General features: G+C 36.9%; 1 protein-coding gene across 1 annotated transcript in view; it reads left to right on the forward strand.

Annotated features, from left to right (window-relative positions):
• Nucleotides 1-727: 727 nt before the first annotated feature.
• LOC114070596 (CUB and sushi domain-containing protein 3-like) overlaps nt 728-17,648 on the forward strand; it is a gene marked incomplete at both ends in the record, with an annotated part of 188,391 nt that continues 171,470 nt past the window's right edge. The window contains one exon of the mRNA XM_027908106.1: nt 728-840. Within this exon, the coding sequence (XP_027763907.1) occupies nt 728-840 (113 nt within the window). The remainder of the gene's footprint in view (nt 841-17,648) is intronic.

Consider the following 17,648-nt stretch of genomic DNA (forward strand, 5'->3'; position numbering starts at 1 on the left):
CCTGCTCCAGCATGGGCTCCTCCATGGGCTGCAGGTGGGTCTCTGCACCCCGATGGCCCCCCATGGGCTGCAGGGGCACAGCTGCCCCACCATGGGCTGCACCACAGGCTGTGGGGCCTCAGCTCCAGCACCTGGAGCACCTCCTGCCTCTCATTCTGCACTGACCTTGGTGTCTGCCTTGTTGTTCCCATGTTCTCACCCCTCTCTTCCCTGGCAGGAATTCTTTCTGTGCTGCAACCTTCTGCTCTTAAGTATGTTATCACAGAGGAGTTACTATTACTCCTGACTGGCTCGGCCTTGGCCAGTGGCAGGAAGTCCATCCTGAAGCCAGCTGGCATTGGTTCCCCCATACAGGGGAAGCTTTTAGCAGCTTCTAACAGAAAGCCACGCCTGTACCTGCACCTGCTGCCAAAACCCAGCCACAGAAACCCACTACACCTGTTATCTGACCTGGACAGACAAGGATTCTTTTTAACCTGAGTGCCATATAGTTGGATCTTGACAGTGCTGTGTCTGATTGTGTGGTTTCTGGATTAGCACCAATTTTTATCCCATCATTTGGTCATGCATAATGGACAACTTTGACTGTTCATGTCTGTTTAAACTCTATTAAGTGATAAATAAAAAGTCCCACAGGGTGTATGTCAATGAATACTATTTTGAATATAAAGATTTTCCTTATAATTTTTAAATCTTTTAATAACAAACTCTGTTTGTTTTGATTCAGGCTGTCTGGAATGAATATACCTCCTCCAGTTATCAGCAACAAAAACTGGCTCAGACTACATTTTGTAACAGACAGCAATCATCGATACCGTGGATTTAGTGCTCACTACCAAGGTACATTTAAAGAAATACGTTTTTTGTTGTGGCTGTTTTTGTTAGGAAAAATAGTACCTGAAGTTTTAAAGGAAGTGGGAAGTGCCACTTAAAAAAAAATCCTTATAAAGGTATAGTTTGCTGCGCAAGCTGCTATATCAAATTACAGCATGTTAGAATATGGGTATTTTATTATCTAGTGTATCTAAATTCAGTTAAATAGAAGGAGATATGTGCTTTACTTTAGCCTGTGAAAGAACTTAGCTTTTAAAAAGGTCCTAATATTCTGGTCCTAATATTTCTGTGTAAGAGATACAGAAATAATGTTTTTATAATTAAATCGTGTAATTGACTCTATAGTTGTATAAGGTATGTTTGTAAAACAGTGGGTAAGTTTCTATTTGCTAATGTAGCATTTAGTCACTATTATCTCTTACTACCTATTTCTGACAGGTTTGCGCTATTAAAGGTTTAATTAACCTGTAAGATTCTTACCCACTGTTTTTACGAACAAGCAGTATTTTGAGTAAGTGAAATCATCTGAAGCATTAACTTGAGGATATCACCATTTGAAACGAGGTCATTTGAATGATGAAGTGCTAATGAAAACTGAACTTCATTAGTGTATGGTAATACTTTAAATAATATTTTTTCAATATCCACAGTGTACCAATGGATTTTCAGGGGACAGCAACCCTTTTTGTGTTTTTGTGCTTTTTTCCATTTATCTAAAGGAAAAAAAGTCATGGCATTCTTATCAGGATTTAGTTTAGAATTTTCTTTTATTTCTTATAGAAAGTATAGAATGGGAAGAGATTAGCTACATAAAGTTTTGCAGAATCTGATAAAATTAGTCAACTAATGTAAAAACTGTAACTAACAAAAGTCTATGACTATTTTTTTCATGAAATTAATCTTTGATAATAGTAAGTTTTACAACTCTGTCATTGCCTCAGATAGCCTATTTTATACAAGAACAGAAAATATTTGATTATTATTTTCAGCAAATACTATGTATCTCTCTATTTGGACTTCCTGCTTCATAGATGTTCTGGAATGTGCGTTCTCAATGAGTTTGCATGAAAGAAGCTTTCTTACTGTAGCTCCAGGGCTGCTATAACTCTTTATGAAGCGCACTGACTTGGTTTTTGCATGATATCTTTCATATCAGATATGATAAACCACACTCTTTGCTAGGAAATTTCTGTTTTACAGGACTGTTCAAAAATAGAAAGTAGGAACTTTCTCTATTAAATCTTCCCCACAATTGAGAAACTGTGTGATAACTATTTTGGTGGTTTGAGTGAAGTAGTTTGGATTGTTGAGCTGTTCATTTTGAACTCGTGAGGAAAAAAGAACAACCTGTGTCTCAGGTGGCACACATACATGCATTCCTGCTGAAAGTGTGAGCTAATAGGTAATGAAAGAGAGAGAGAGAGAACAGACTTTCAAAAATGTATTTTAAGCAAGACGCAAAAAACCTGTGAGTTGGTAGGTGTAGGAGATTTAAATGTGCTGTATGTCTTCTGTTTCTCTTTACTACCTGAGAATGTAGCGATTACATAATGGGGTTTTTACTATTGTTTTGGTTTGCTCATTTTATTTCTAATTGTTGAATGTGTTACTAAGTTGTCAAATGATCCAGTAGCTCACCATATGTAAAATGAAGGGAATGTCTTCTGCAACTCTCTAATAGAAATGTAAGCGGGAAAAATATTCAGCATGTTAAGGCATTAAGTGTGTGTACTCAAGCCTGTATGATCAATAAAAAAAAGCCTTGATAGCAGAAATGTAAAAATGCATGGTCAGATAATAGGGAGGAGTAGTTTCTGGGTCAGAGGTAGACTAAAGGGGAGACTGTGAGGAAATTAAATAAATATTATAGAATCATAAAACAGTTTGGGTTGGAAGGGGCCTTAAAGATCATCTAGTTCCAAGTTCCCTGCCATGGGCAGGGAACCTCTCATTAGATCAGGTTGCTCAAATCCTGCCATGAGCACTTTTAAGTATGGGATATATTAAAATTGTTTAATATATTTAGAAAACAAACAAAAATGTATAGCACAAAATATCTCAGTTTGATAAGAACTAAATCCTTACTTTTTTTTTTTTCAGTTAGAGACAACTTTAAACCTTCTTATAAAGACCATTTTCAAACATTAATTTCACTGCTGTGTTGGCATGAGTTTTCATAAAACCAAATAACTGATACAAATCCAAAAGAGATTTGTAAAAAGCCACGTAGTACAGGTGCCTGTTTTCTTTGCAAGACTTTATTTCTGCATCACTTTTGAGAGGGCACCTGTTAATCTTTCCATAGCCTGTATTATCACTGTATTACACAGTAATAACTGTAACTTCTGAGTTCCCTCCTTGAAACCTAATATTTCCTACGTAGTACTGTTATACCCAGAATTACTAATTTATTACTGCTTCATCTAGTTTAGTTTTCTGTAGACTATTACATTATATGAACAATATTTACATTTTCTGTAGCCTATTGTTACATTATATAACAATATTTAATGACTGACTGGGGTTTTGGAAAATAAAACAAATAATAAAACAAATACAAAAAACACCCCTCCTCTCCTCTTTTGTAGATTTAACTTCATTCTGATCACTTCTTCCCCTTCCTCTGTCCACCACAGGTTACACTTTGTCTCTGGTGATGGGCAGCGCAGGAGGTTCAGGTCAAGGTGTAGGAGTTAATTTCTGTTACTCCTCATTTCTTACTTCTTTCTTTTTCCATTTCTTCCCTCTTACTCATTCCTTCTGCTTTGATGTGCACTAACCATGGGCCACAGTCTCTTAGGGAAAGAACCTGCTCCAGTGTGGATTATCCATGGGCTCCAGTCCCTGGAGAGTTTTACTAACTCTGGAATGGAGCACACATGCTCTGACCTTGTTCCTTTCCTTCAGTGTTTGTTTCCTTAGCTTGAATACACCTTCACAGAGGTGCCACAAATTCTTCTGATGGACTGAGCTGAGTCCTGTGGTGGGTCCATTGTGGAGCCAGATGTGTCCAGCAATGCTAAGCATGGGACAGTGCCACGCCACCTGAGGGCAGAAGGCACATATGCGACCCCTTCACCCCCCTGCCACCAAACCCCTGGCATTTACACTAATTACAGTCTTATTCCCTTCTGTTCTCTTAAGTTTATGAAAGCTGGTTTTTTTTAAGATTCTTTTTCATAAGGCAGCCTCACATGGCCAAATTTCAGTATAATATCTGTAGCTACTGTGGCCTAGACATTTGAAAAGAAGACTAAAAGTGATGTAATGCAAAGTCAAAATATAATTGCCTATGGGGAAAAAAAAAAGGAAAAAAAGAAAAAAAAAGAAACAAAAAAACCCACCACCAACAACAAAAGAAAAAACCCAAACAAACCAAAGTGAAAAACAAAACACCACAACAGAAAACCTAGTACATTTTTGTAATTTTTTGTAAACACCCTTTTAGTTTAATTAATTAGCATATTTTCCTAATTTTCTTTTTAAGATCTTGCAAACAGGCAAATGCCTTTTCAGGCCTTTGAAAATTGTTAGATTGACTTATACAGAACAAATGAAATCTAGTGAGGTACATGAAACCAGGAAACTCTCAGCTTCATATAAGTATATAGCAGTAAAAGTTATGTGTATTACTTTCTTTTAATAGACATTTTATACTCATGAAAGATAATGATTTGTACAATATTTAAAAGACATTGATAATAATCAAAGTGATATGTGTCAATTAGAAGAGAATCAAAATGTTTCCCTATCCAGGTTGTGGTGTCATAACAAAGGCACACTTATTCTTGCTTGTCTGGTCATCTGTGTTTCAGCACTTCTTTCTATGCACTGAGGGGTCTTTGTCTTGTTTTCTCTTCTTGTCCCTTTGTTAAAACTCCATTTGATCAGAAACTGTTGGCTGAAGTAGAACAAAAGCTTCTTTGGATCCTCCTGAAGCAGCTGCTTTAATGTTTCTTGGAATGGTAATCCTCCTTTGCCGTTTCTAAAATTAGTTGAGCTTTTTTACTCCACCATTTGCAGTTACTTTTGGTTGCTGCTTTCTGTTGGTTACTTTCTGCACTCTGTCACTTATGTATGAATCCATGATATTGTTTAAATGGACAGAAGGGGTTAAGTTAACCTCACAGCATGTGCTCTTACACAAACTTCATACACTTGGCATACACAAACTTCAACCTTCTTTATATCTAGCATACCCAGACTCCGAAAGGGCTTTCAGAAAAAAAAAAAAAAACAACAACCATTTCATATTATGATAGTTAAACATTACTTTAATCATCTGTAACTTTGCTATCTTTTTAGATCCCACATCCTTTTCCTCTCGCTCTCTACCTTTCTGCTCCTCTAACGCTCTCGAAGGTTTCAATAGTACACTTGTCATTTATTTCACTTATGAAATCCATTTCTAAACTGATTTTACTCCTTCCCCTGTTCATTTGCTTCTGTTTAAGTCATATACAAACTAATGCCTCCACTATGAAGAAAATAGTACCAAATATGTAAAATATGTAAATTGAGTGCACAACTGCATTTACCTGCCATTAAGAATTTTTGTCTATCGGAAAATACAGATGATATAGAGCTGAGGTTAGATAAATGTAAAAGCTTTGAATGCAATATGGAGAAAACAGATGTTGAAAAGTTTCTTCTTGCTCTGCTTGATTTTCTATTGTTTTTTTCTTTTAGTTATTTTGTATATGAATATAAATGTATTTTCATTCAGAAATTATTTATGTAGTTAGACTTTCTTAATTTTTTTTTTTTTGTTGTTGTTGGTTTTGCTTTGAGAAAGAATTTGAAGCAATTGGCAATCAGGTAAAAAACAATAGCTAAGCTACCTCAGAACATCATGCCTACAGTTGCCAGAAGGAGAAAACTGTCTTTTATCACTTTTTACAGAACATTTAGCAATTTAAACATATTTTGTCATTCATTCCTCATCTCAAAAGCTATTGCAACAGACAGTACACGGTACTACTGCCAGAAAACTTAGCAGCTGTAACATAGGTGAGATTTTTATATTTAGACACCGATAGGTATCAAGATACCCATTAAAGTTGGAGACCTATGAAGCACCGTACATGAATATATGTGCACTGATATATCTCTGAAATTGCCTAGGGTACCCAAGATATTTTTATAACAGTGGCAGAAGTGCAGAGGCTCTTGGGGCAGGCAAACCAGGGTGTTGCAAAGAGGTATGTAATGAAGTTACAAAATTACACCAAGTCAAATTAAGCATTGGTAACTGAACCTTCCCCATACCTTGCTAATCCTACCAACGAGAGTTGCAGAGTGATACAGCTGACCCAGCTGGCATTGGTTGAGGTGCTCTAGAGTAAAAGATGCATCTGCATGGTATTGGCAAATTAGAATTTACAGACCACGTGGTGTGGTTTAGCTCATTCCTAGACACTAGGCAGCTGTTCGCTCTCAGTGAGATGGGAGAGAGCTGGAAAAAAGGTAAAACTCATAGACTGAGATAAAGCCAATTTAACAGCAGAAAAAGGATGAGAAAATAATAATAATGTTAAAAGAATATACAAAACTGGTGATGCACAAAGCAGCTAGTGATTGCACAAAGCTATGCACCACTAGCTGACCAATGCCCTGCCAATCTCCATGTAGTGGCTGTCAACCCCCAAGCCAAGTCCCCTCAGTGTTATTGTTCAGCATGATGTCACATGATATGAAACAGTTCTTTGGTCAACTGGGGTTAGCTGTCCTGGCTGTGTTCCCTTTCAACCTCTTGTGCACCCCCAGCCTCCTCACTGGCATAGCTAAAAACTCTTTGACTCAGGGTAAGCACTGAACAGCAACAATTAAAACGTCAGTGTGCTGTTCTGATCCTAAATCCCAAAACATGGCACTGTAACAGCTACTAGGAAGAAAATTCATTCTATCCCAGCAAAAACCAGGACAGCATGCCATTCTGGCACAGAAAGTAAAAGACGGGAGAATAAACACTTATAGGCAACTGTTATGTCCTGTCTTAAGTACATGCTTAAAAACTAAAGCACTACAATGACTAGGTTTCCATTTATTATAATAGGTTGTATACCTAGTGCAACTACAGACACACTGATGTAGGTATCTTAATCTCAGCTTTCATCTACTATGCACTTACTGAAATGTTTTTTTACTATCAGAAGACTCATGGTCTTGAGATTCCCTGAGAGAAATAAAGGTACTGCACCAGCTGAGTCACATTTGTAGAAGTCTGCTACTTGAACAAGGGCTGTGCCTGCTTCTGCTCAGGCCAGTGTAAATAAGTTGCTGCTTGCACTGATAATTTATTTGACAGAAGACAGATTTTTCCTTCCTTCTTTTAGACAGATACTTAGTTATCAGAACTGTAAATCTGTGACTTTTAAGAACTAAACTTCCACTGTCAAAACAGCCCAGATGGCTACCTGATTTTTCAATGGATGGAGGCAAAAGGAATCCTCTCTTCACTGACTGAAAGAAAATTACCAGAACTTGTCAGAAGATTTTTTTTTTCCTCCAGACATAACAAGAACTTATATTGCATACATTGTCACATAAGTAAATTTTTGGAGTCAATTTTCATACTCGTGGGGCTTTTAGCTGCACTTCATCTTATACTGAGCTGTATTTTGTAAACAGATTTTTTTTCACTTTTGCACCCTTGAGATGTCTTTTATTCACAACTGCACACCCACACAATAATGGTGCACAGAATGACATTGATTTTGCTGTAGTCAAGTAATAGAGGAGAAAAAGGACTGCATATATTTGACCCTCCTCCATTTTAAAGAACTTATTCTTAGAATTCTGACAATGATAGGTTTTAAAATACCATTGTTGACAGTTAGCTCTGTGTACCCATCCAGAAAGATCTGTTTTTAAAATTTTTACTCACCTTTTTCTACTTCAAATAAGATAATACTTCATTTTAAAAAGTTGATAGTACTAATGTTAAATATTGAAACATGGCAGTCTGTGCTAATTTTTAAATTGTTGGATTGTAATTTACTTCTGAGATAAGCATTGAGTAGTGGAATAAAGAGTCCTTTCCAATTTTAATGATTTAACAGATGCATCTTCCTAATTTCATACTTGCCATAAAGAAAAACCTCTATTTTAGGTGTATTCAGACATTTTATTATTTTTATTATTTCTGTTTTATTATTTTTATTATTTCTGTTTCATTTACTATTCTACGCACTTCTGCTTTTGTTTACAAAGGAACAAATAATAATATTCTATGTACTAGTGACTGTAAATAATTCCATCTCCTTTGTAGAAGACAAGAAAAATGTACTGAGATACTGTTTGTTTCAGTTTAGGTAATGCTTAGAAAGCATTTACTTAGGTCAGTTTTGTTGAAAGTTCAGTAATTTATAAATTGAAAGGAAAAACATGATTTCAAACAACAATAAACCCCCAGGAAAATAATATATTGAAACTATAAAATCCACATGAATAGCCCTGGTTTATGGAAGGGGAAAACAGTATTTAAAATTCAGTGTGGTTTTAGTGATCCTATTAATACATATATAATTATTATATAAATATTATATATAGTAATATATAAAATATTTTATATAATATATAACATATTTTATATATGACTGCATATAATATTTATAATTATATATACATATACATGTATAGTAATACATATGTGTATTTGTATATGTGTACATTTACATATTTAATAAATACATCAAAATATTTCATCCAAGGAAATACACTAAAATTCAAGAATAATTAACTATTCTCTGGCTATTGAACACTTCTATTGATAGTACATAAACTGTACACTTTATAAGACCTTCAAAATACTTCATTTTGATAAGCTCAATACATTGATACATTAACCGATACATCTGTTTGCTTCATAACCTCTAAAGAGTGTAATATATTGCACGGATGATCTGTTCGTGTCAAGGTGATAAAACAACTGAGGGAAGAACTTGGAATGAAACACTTGTTTACATGAAAAATATTTAGTGGTATTGAGGTTAACTGTTGGAACATCTTGTTTCCCCTTCGAAAATTGTTGACATGCAAATGTTATCATAATATGCTTGGGCTTCTTTATTAAGTGATTTATATTTTTCTGCAGTGAAAATCATTTCACCATCATCGAACAGGATAAGTCATTTAAGTTAGTTTATTAACAATTTTGAACATTATAAAGTTTACTGGACACTGAAGGAAGAAAACCTGAAGTGTTCCAACTTCAGAAAACAGATTTTAAATGTTGAATTAATACTGTCACTGACATCATATGTATTGGAATTATTTCTGCTGGAAGATTTACTCCCATTTCCTTCCTTCCTTCCTTCCTCTCTCACCTAGAATTTTAAAAATTTTAAGCTCTAGGATGTAATTTTTCATTTTGGAGGGGTGGTTTTTTACTGTTGAGGGACACAGACACAATGAAAGAAATTATTTTGATGAGAAAACAACAGTCAGATGAAGAGATCTAGATAATGAAGTAACTGAATAGGGGATTTTTTGTCTAGCCTCACATTTAAATTTTCTCATGTGCTTTCTAAACAGACTGTATAAATTATTATGCAGAATTATCTCTCCTTTCTGTCTTTCTTTCTTCTCTTCAGCCTTAAGAGAGAATCATTTGTTATTTGGTTACAGAGAACACTAGCACTTGTGAGAGAAAACATATTCTCATATCTTTGAGGGTATAAAGGTGAAGTAGCTATTTAGTTTTAATTTTATTGTATAAACTGGCTAGCTGTGTGTTGAGGCATTGTGAAATAAAGCTCTTGTGCTCTTTTAAATGTTTTTTCCTCTTCTATTATTTGTGAAAACTCTAACCCCACCATATACGTGAAGACTGAATAATATGATGAATAACCTCCTGCCTAAAGATAGGAAAGTTATTCTTTTTCCAATAGAAAAAAGAGACCCAAAATTCTGCTTTAGAATATGAATATGGAAGTGACCCATGCAACATGTTATGTCAGAAGTTATTTCTTAGTATAAATAAGATACTTCATCTTTTACTCATTCCCAGTATAGGTAAGGTTGAGGACAGTTGGCATTACTCTTCAGAATTGTCTAAGATTATCTAATTTCAGAAGTAAAAGTAGCTTTTGCAAAGTATCCCTCAGTAAATAAGAAGGCAAATCTCTTTAAAGAAAAATTAATCTTTTCATGAATGCTTCTTCAAGTAAGGAATGAAAAATTCTGAACTACGTTTTCAATTTCCAGTTACACTTTATCCACCTTAGTTCCAGCCAATTAATCCTTTTATACTTTAAAACACTGACTACTTTGTTCATGTAATGTATCAGTATCAGTATGAGAAAACTGAAAGAATTTGACTTTTCTTCTCCATTCACAGGTACTTGGAAATTATTAAAACATACATCTCAGTTCAACAAAATATTTTCACTTAAATGCAGCTGAGGGAATAAATACTACATATTAGTGAATATAATTCTATAGTATGTTCATCTTCAAAATCAATAGCTAGTACCAAAGAGATTCTCAGTTATGCAATTTATTTAGATCTTCATTATGTGAAATTTCAGTACTGTTCATATCTGAAAGAAAACTTAGTAATAAGTCTCCTGAAAACAATGGTGGTCAAACCTTCTCTATTTCTGTTTGAAAATTGCAAGAACAAATGTAGAATAGCAGTGTGAATACTAAAGTGTTTATAGTGTTGGTGTTTGTTGGTTTGTTGGTTGGTTTGTTTGTTTTTAACTTACTTGCTTGGCTTTATAGATGTATATATAGACGCATATATCTAGACACATATATATATTTGTCTGAATCCTGTGTCAATGAACTTTTTCAGAAAATGAACTTTTCTGAATATGTAGGAGAAAGACAGAGAGCTAAGTAAAGTGATTAGAGTGGAGGGATTGTGAAAGAAAAATTTGGGTGGCAAGATGAACAGTAATAAGGAGATGGAACCTGTTGAGAATCTGTTGAAAAGAAAAACTTCTTATATGATACATACCCTGGCTATAATCTAGTATGTGCTAGTTGGATTGAACAGTTAGACAGGACAAATCTCAGAAGATACAAGATTGTGTGCACAAGGAAAAATGTTCAAAAATGAGTCTGCCAGTATCCTCGAATTTGAACTGTGAAAATTCTCCTTCCCGACATGACATAGCTGAAACCTAACATAAAAGTCTGGGCTAACAAGGTGCTTTTTGGACTGTGTAGAACGGAATGATGAGCAGTTAAAAAAAGCGTCCTGCAGAGTTGTAATTGTTTAAAGACCTTACTTTCTATTGCTTCTTTGTCTCTCTCTTTGCATAGCAAGAACTGCAAAATTATCTTAATTTAATAGGATCATAGAATATCTTGAGTTGGAAGGGACCTTTTAAAGGTCGTATACTCCATCCCATCTGCAGTGAGCAGGGACATCTTCAACTAAATCAGGTTACTCAGAGCCCCATCTAGTCTGGCCATGTATGTTTCAGGAATGGGGTCTCTACCACCTCTCTGGGTGAGCTGTTCCAGTGTTTTACCACACTCATTGTAAAAAGTGTTTCTTATGTCTACTCAAAATTGACCCTGCTTCAGTTTAAAACTATTAGGCGTTGTTCTATCACTCAATGGCTTGCTAAAAAGTTTGTTCCCATCTTTCTTATAGGCCCCCTACAAGTACTGAAATGCCATAATAAGGCCTCCCCAGAGACTTGTCCTCTCCAGGTTGAACAGTCCAAATTGTCTCAGCCTTTCCTCATGGGAGAGGTGCTCCATCCCTCTAATTATCTTTGTGTCCCTCCTCCAGACCTTCTCTAACAGGTCAATGTCCTTCCTGTGCTGGGACCTCCAAGCTGGATGCATTACTCCAGATGGGATCTCACAGGGGCAGAGTAGAGGGACAGAATCGCCTCTCTTGACCTGCTGGCCACACTGCTTTGGATGCAGCCCTGAATATGATTTGCCTTCTGGGCTGCAAGTGCATGTTGCTGGGTCACATCCAACCTCTCATTCACCAGCACCCCCAAGTCATTCTCAGCAGGGCTGATCTTGTTCTATTCATCCACCAGCCTGTTTAGATAGCAGGGTTTGCCCCAACCCTGGTACAGCAGTTAGCACTTGATCTTGTTGAACCTCCATAGATTTTCGTGGGCCCACTTGTCAAGATTGTCCAGATCCCTCTGGATGGCATCCTATCCTCCAGGGATGTCAACTGCACCACTCAGCTTGATGTAGTCTTCAGACTTGCTGAGGGTGCACTCGATCCCTCTGTCTATATCGTTGATGAAGACACTGAATAACATTGTTCCCAATGTGGAACCATGAGGGACACCACTTGACCTCAATGTCCATCAGGACACTAAACTGTTGACCATTTCCCTCTGGATGCAACTGCCCAACCAATTCCTCATCCATTGAACAGTTCACCCGTCAAATCCATCTCTTTCCAGTTTAGAGAAACGGATGTTGTGGGTGACCTTGTCAAAGGCTTTACAGAAGTCCAGACAGATGGTGTTCCTTTGCCCATTGTTGCGGTCGGACCATTGTTGAAGGCCACTAGGTTGGTTAGACAGTCCTTGCCCTTGGTGAAGCTGTGCTGACTGTCCCAAATCACCTTCCTGTTCTCCATGTGCCTTAACATATCTTCTAGGAGGTTCTGTTCCATGATCTTCCCAGGCACAGAGGTGAGGCTGACGGGTCGGTAGTTCCCAGAGTCTGACTTTCTACCCTTTTTAAAAATGAGTAAAATGTTTTTCCTTTCCCAGTCCCCTGCGATTTTGCCTGACTGCCCTGACTTTTCAAGTATTATGGAGAGTGGCTTGGCAACTACATCAGCTAGTTCCCTCAGGACTCTGGAGTGCAGTTCATCAGACTTATGTATGTACAGGTTCCTCAGGTAATGAACCTGATTTTCTCTTACAGTGTAAGGGACTTTGCTCTTCCAGTCCCTGTGTTGCAGTCTTGTCCACTCGAGAGGTGTGGGAAGAGAGGTTGCCAGTGAAGACTGAATCAGAAGCGTTTGCAAATAAAATTATGAGATCTATTGATCATTACTATTGTCAGTAATATCAGCAATCTCTTATGTTCTAACATAGTATACTAAGAGCAATTCATAGTCTTTAGGTCCATACTTAAAGTGCTTAAAAAAAGCACCCTCTAGTGCTGTTTAAACTAAATAGGGAAAGAGTAGAGGACAGATCAGAAAACCTGCTGCTGCATAAATCAATCTGCACCTTGACTCCAGTTGGTGTTCTGGCCTCTCTGCATTTCAGAAAAGTTTAGCAAAGTTGAAGAAAGTTCAGAGGAAGCAAAGATCATCAAACACATGGATAAGTTTCTGATTGAAAAGTGATTGACCTGTGTAGGACCCTTCAGTTTGGAAAATAAATAGAGCTGTGGGAGGAGGGGAGATACACATATTGGAAAGTCATGAATCACAGGGATAGTATTTGAAATATTGATTAGGTCGGTTTTGAATTCCAAAATTGAGGCACATACTTCATAGTGACTTACCCAAAGTCACCCAGAAAGTTACCAGTAGAGTAGGGCAACAGGGCTTTTAGCCCTAATCTGCGGCAGCTGGAAACTGTGTAATGCTAAACCTTCTAGTTTTCACAAAGCTAGCAGAATTGCTGAGGTAATTCTAGTTTAAAGTATTACCCTGATACACTATGATATATAGAAATACTTGTGAAGAGAATCCTTGACTTGAAGGACATATATTCAAATTCAATAAGGCTGACTCAAATTCAAAAGGGAATATTGACTTTGCAAAAGTAAAACAAACTGCTATTCTCATTTAATTGGGATTAAAAGCAATACCTTTTAATTCCTAACATATATGTCTAGTGTATAAGTGTAACAGGTAAAAAGCATAAGCAGGTTTATAATTGGAAATATAAGAAGATATATATTTCATTTGTAGACAGCGTAGTGTTGGGTTGTTTGTCTTTTCATGAAAGTTTCATGTTTAAAGAATATTTTTGCATATATATTTCTCAAACCTATATAATTTAAGTAAGTATAAAAATATAATTATGATTTTGAAATAAATTTCAGTTAAAGTAAATTTACCTTCTTCTGTTTGTTGAAGCCATTTGAGCACACTCTTTTGACACTTAAGCTAAGATTCATTCACATTCCCAATGACCCTAATGTGAATTTCTGAATTTTCACCAACCTGGAAAAAATCGACAGAATCAGAGAACGGGTATCATAGAATCACAGAATGGATTGGGTTCAAAGAGTCATTAAAGAACATCTAATTCTAACCCCCTGCCATGGTCAGGGACACTTTTCACTAGACCAGGTTGCTCAGAGCTCCGTCCAGCTTGGTCTTGATAAGGGTAAGTTTGAAAAGGACCTCAGTGGGCCATCTGGCCCAACCTCCCTGCCCAAGCAGGGTCTTCCTAGAGTGCATTGCATAGGATTGTGCCCAGATGGTTCTTGAATATCTTACATTCATTCTTATACCTCTTGTGGAGTCTACAACAATGTCATTTTAATGTCATGCTTAATTGATATTGGTCTTTGTACAGATGCAAAATCTCTCTTTTTTTACTCAATTTTATACTCATTTTTTCTTGGAATTAGTGTGATGTGGGTTTTTTTGTTTATTTTTTTTTTTAATTTATTATTTCCTGAGGGAACAAATTTTCTTCTGAAGACTCTCAGTTACTTCTATCAAATAACTTTTTCCTATATTTGGAAGAAATTGGTTTGAAACTCTGTAGAATCTTTCGGAAGTTCTTACCTCCACAGACATGGTCATAGTACCATTTAATTTAGGTAAAGTAAATATCTAGCAATGACTGTAAAACTGCTAACAGTTTTGATAAAAGCCAAATTCTAAGGTGCTTTTAAACCTCAACCATTCTGTGAAAGTCTGAAATGTTCAGATCCAATGAGCAACCAGACATCTCAAAATTTGACATTCTTAAATTCTATCACCCAAGAAATGTCAGAAGTACCTAAAACCAGCTGCCATTTCTGAAAAAAATTACAGAATCACAGAATTGTTAGGGTTTGAAGGGACCTCCGAAGATCATCTAGTCCAACCCCCCTGCCAAGGGAGGGAGCAGGTTTCACAGGAGCAGGTCGCAGTGGGTTTTCAATGTCTCCAGAGAGGGAGACTCCATGACCTCCCAGAGCAGCCTGCAGCAGTGCTCTGCCACCCTCAACCTAAAGTTCTTCCACATATTGAGGTGAAACTTCTTGTGTTTTACTTTATGGTCATTGCTCCTCTTCCTGTTGCTGGACACCATTGAAAAGAGCACTTGTACTGCGGAGCTCAGAACTGGACACAGCACTCCAGATGAGGCCTCACTGGGGTTGAGTAGAGAGGGAGAATCACCTTCCTCAGCCTGCTGGCCACACTCTTCCTGCTGAATGGCAGCACAGCTTTCAGGTGTATCAGCCACTCCTCCCATTTTTGTATCATCAGCAAACATTGCTTCCCTTCATCCAGGTCATTGATGAACAAGTTGAATAAGACTGGACTCAGTATTGATCTGTGAGGAATGCCACTGATTACAGGCCTCTAACTGCTGATCATGACCCTCGGAGCTCTGCAATTCAGCCAGTTTTTAATCCACCTCACTGTCCATTCATCTAACCCACATTTCCTACGAGGATGATATGGGAGACAGGGTCAAACTGCCATATTTTTAGACATGCCAATAAATCTTTTTCCTGTAAGCATTTTTCTGTATAACAAAAAGATAAGGGAAGATACTTGCAGTGATGGAGGCAGCTATTTTGAATATTAGTCATTTTGGCTATTAAACGAGAACACTTTCATTGCTATCATTGCGTTGTGGTGCAAAATTGACTGAAATGCTCATTAAGGCAATGCATATGTAATTCTTTTAAAAATTATTTTAAAATCTATTTTAGTATGTAAGCATTTACTTTAAGACATCTTGAAATTGTTGGCTAATGCATCACTGGGGGCATCTCAAAGGGAAGATTTTCCTGAGGCAAAACTCTTGTTTTGCACTGGATGCCACTTCATAGCTTAAAAGTTCACTTACTGCCCACTTGGTGCTGACAGCACGTAATGTTCTGCAAGAATAGCTTTATCTCTGTAAAGTCTAAGTGGTTTTTGAATCAGTTTTTATACTGAAGGAACCTTTTTGCTTCCCAGAGAATTGTTTTCATCTCACTTAGGACCTGACCTTTCTTTAAAAGTATTATTTTTTAAACTGTCCTGACCTTTTAGATAAAATCAAAAAATAAAATATGGTACAGTTTCATTTATAAATCATTCAACTTTGCTTTTATTTATAATTAACATTTATACTCCTTAAGGATTAACTTTATTTATTTATTTATTCTGAGTGAGGAAAAAAGGGAAAAATAATTCTTCTCTTTAAATGTAATGCTTTGCTCTGTTCATAGGTGTTGTATTTTTTATAGTGAATAGGAGACAAGCAAGGGCCTTTGGCTCCCTGAAGGCTGATGAGCTGGGGACCACAGGGGGTTGGGACTGAGGCCAGCAGTGCTGGGCTTTGCAGCCAGTGCTGGTCCCACCACCCCCAGCCAGTGAGCAGAGCAGGATGTGGGGGGCATCTGGAGGCAGACTCAGGCCTGGGCATCAGTCGCCTCCATGGGAAGGAGGACAGGCCAGGGTCAGGCAGCGACATCAGCCTCATGGCTGGGCAGGGTGGGGAAGTGGGTACCGGAGGACCAGCACTGCTGTGGCATCACTGGTGCAGGGACTGATGGCTTTAGGTGTGGTCCTGGACCCATGGACGTGGATGGAGGAAGGCCCAGGGAAGGATGGGCAGTGCTGTTTATGCCCATTAGAACCCTCAGAGCCCTGACAGTTACTGAAGAGTACTTCAGTGGCATAAAATACATTGAAAGATAAGGAATGTTTGGTATACAAAATTTTAGACCTAAGGTTGGTTGGATTGTAATGCACCTACATAATATAATATTAGCCACAGAACCTTGGTATGGCTGAAGGGAACACAATTTGTATGGAATTGGTAATTTATTGTTATTCAAATAAAGTTTTAATGGTCTGTTAGTCTAAATTATCTAGTACAGAATAGCATCAATAATAATAATACACTTACAAAAGTTAAAAACTGCCTTCCTACTCTCCACTGTATTTTCACCTTTTTCACTGTGCCCTCGGGTGGGGATTACAGTTAATTGAGATCATCCAAGGGTTTCTATTTGAAGGAGTTTGATGTTCCTGGAGGTGATGGAGTGAAGAGCTTCCTCTTCAGTGTTGGAGTTCAATTATTTCTTTTTTGTATGTTTTCTTAACACAGTCTGCCTCTTTCTCAAAGTTGTTTACTAAAATCTGAGAGTTGCGCGTTAGGCTCCCTCAGCCTCACTAAGTATGAAGGGCTGTTGCTTGCTATGCAGGGACCATGTAGCTTTATCAGAGCATTTTTGTATGCAGTATTATCAGAGCCCAACATTTCTGAAATAAAATCAGGTTAGGAAATACTAACTTGACAACCATGAGCTACCAAAAATAATGAAAACATCCTCAGGCCAAGGCAAGCCTATATGGCTCAATACAAATCCTATGGCCTTGTATTACTAACAGTAAAATTATACATATTAGGCTGCAGTATCTGTTAAGTTTTCTAGACACAGGTAGGGTAAACAATGTAAAAGATGTGCTTAAGCATTGAGATTTGTATTCTTCCCTATGCAGTGAATGTTATAGACTCAATAACTGGCAAGATACCTTTTCTGCAACCTTTTCTTCACCATTTGTCCAGTAAATAGGCAACCTTTCGAAGAATTTATTTCTAACAAGTACTAAACTATTTAAAAGCAAATAATAATACAAAAAAAAAAAAAAAAAAAAAAAAAAAAAAAAAAAAAAAAAAAAAAAAAAAAAAAAA

Source organism: Empidonax traillii, unplaced genomic scaffold, assembly GCF_003031625.1.
Source record: "Empidonax traillii isolate 1590-97213 ecotype Southwest subspecies unplaced genomic scaffold, ASM303162v1 scaffold1614:size204762, whole genome shotgun sequence".
In the NCBI taxonomy this organism is placed as follows: domain Eukaryota; kingdom Metazoa; phylum Chordata; class Aves; order Passeriformes; family Tyrannidae; genus Empidonax; species Empidonax traillii.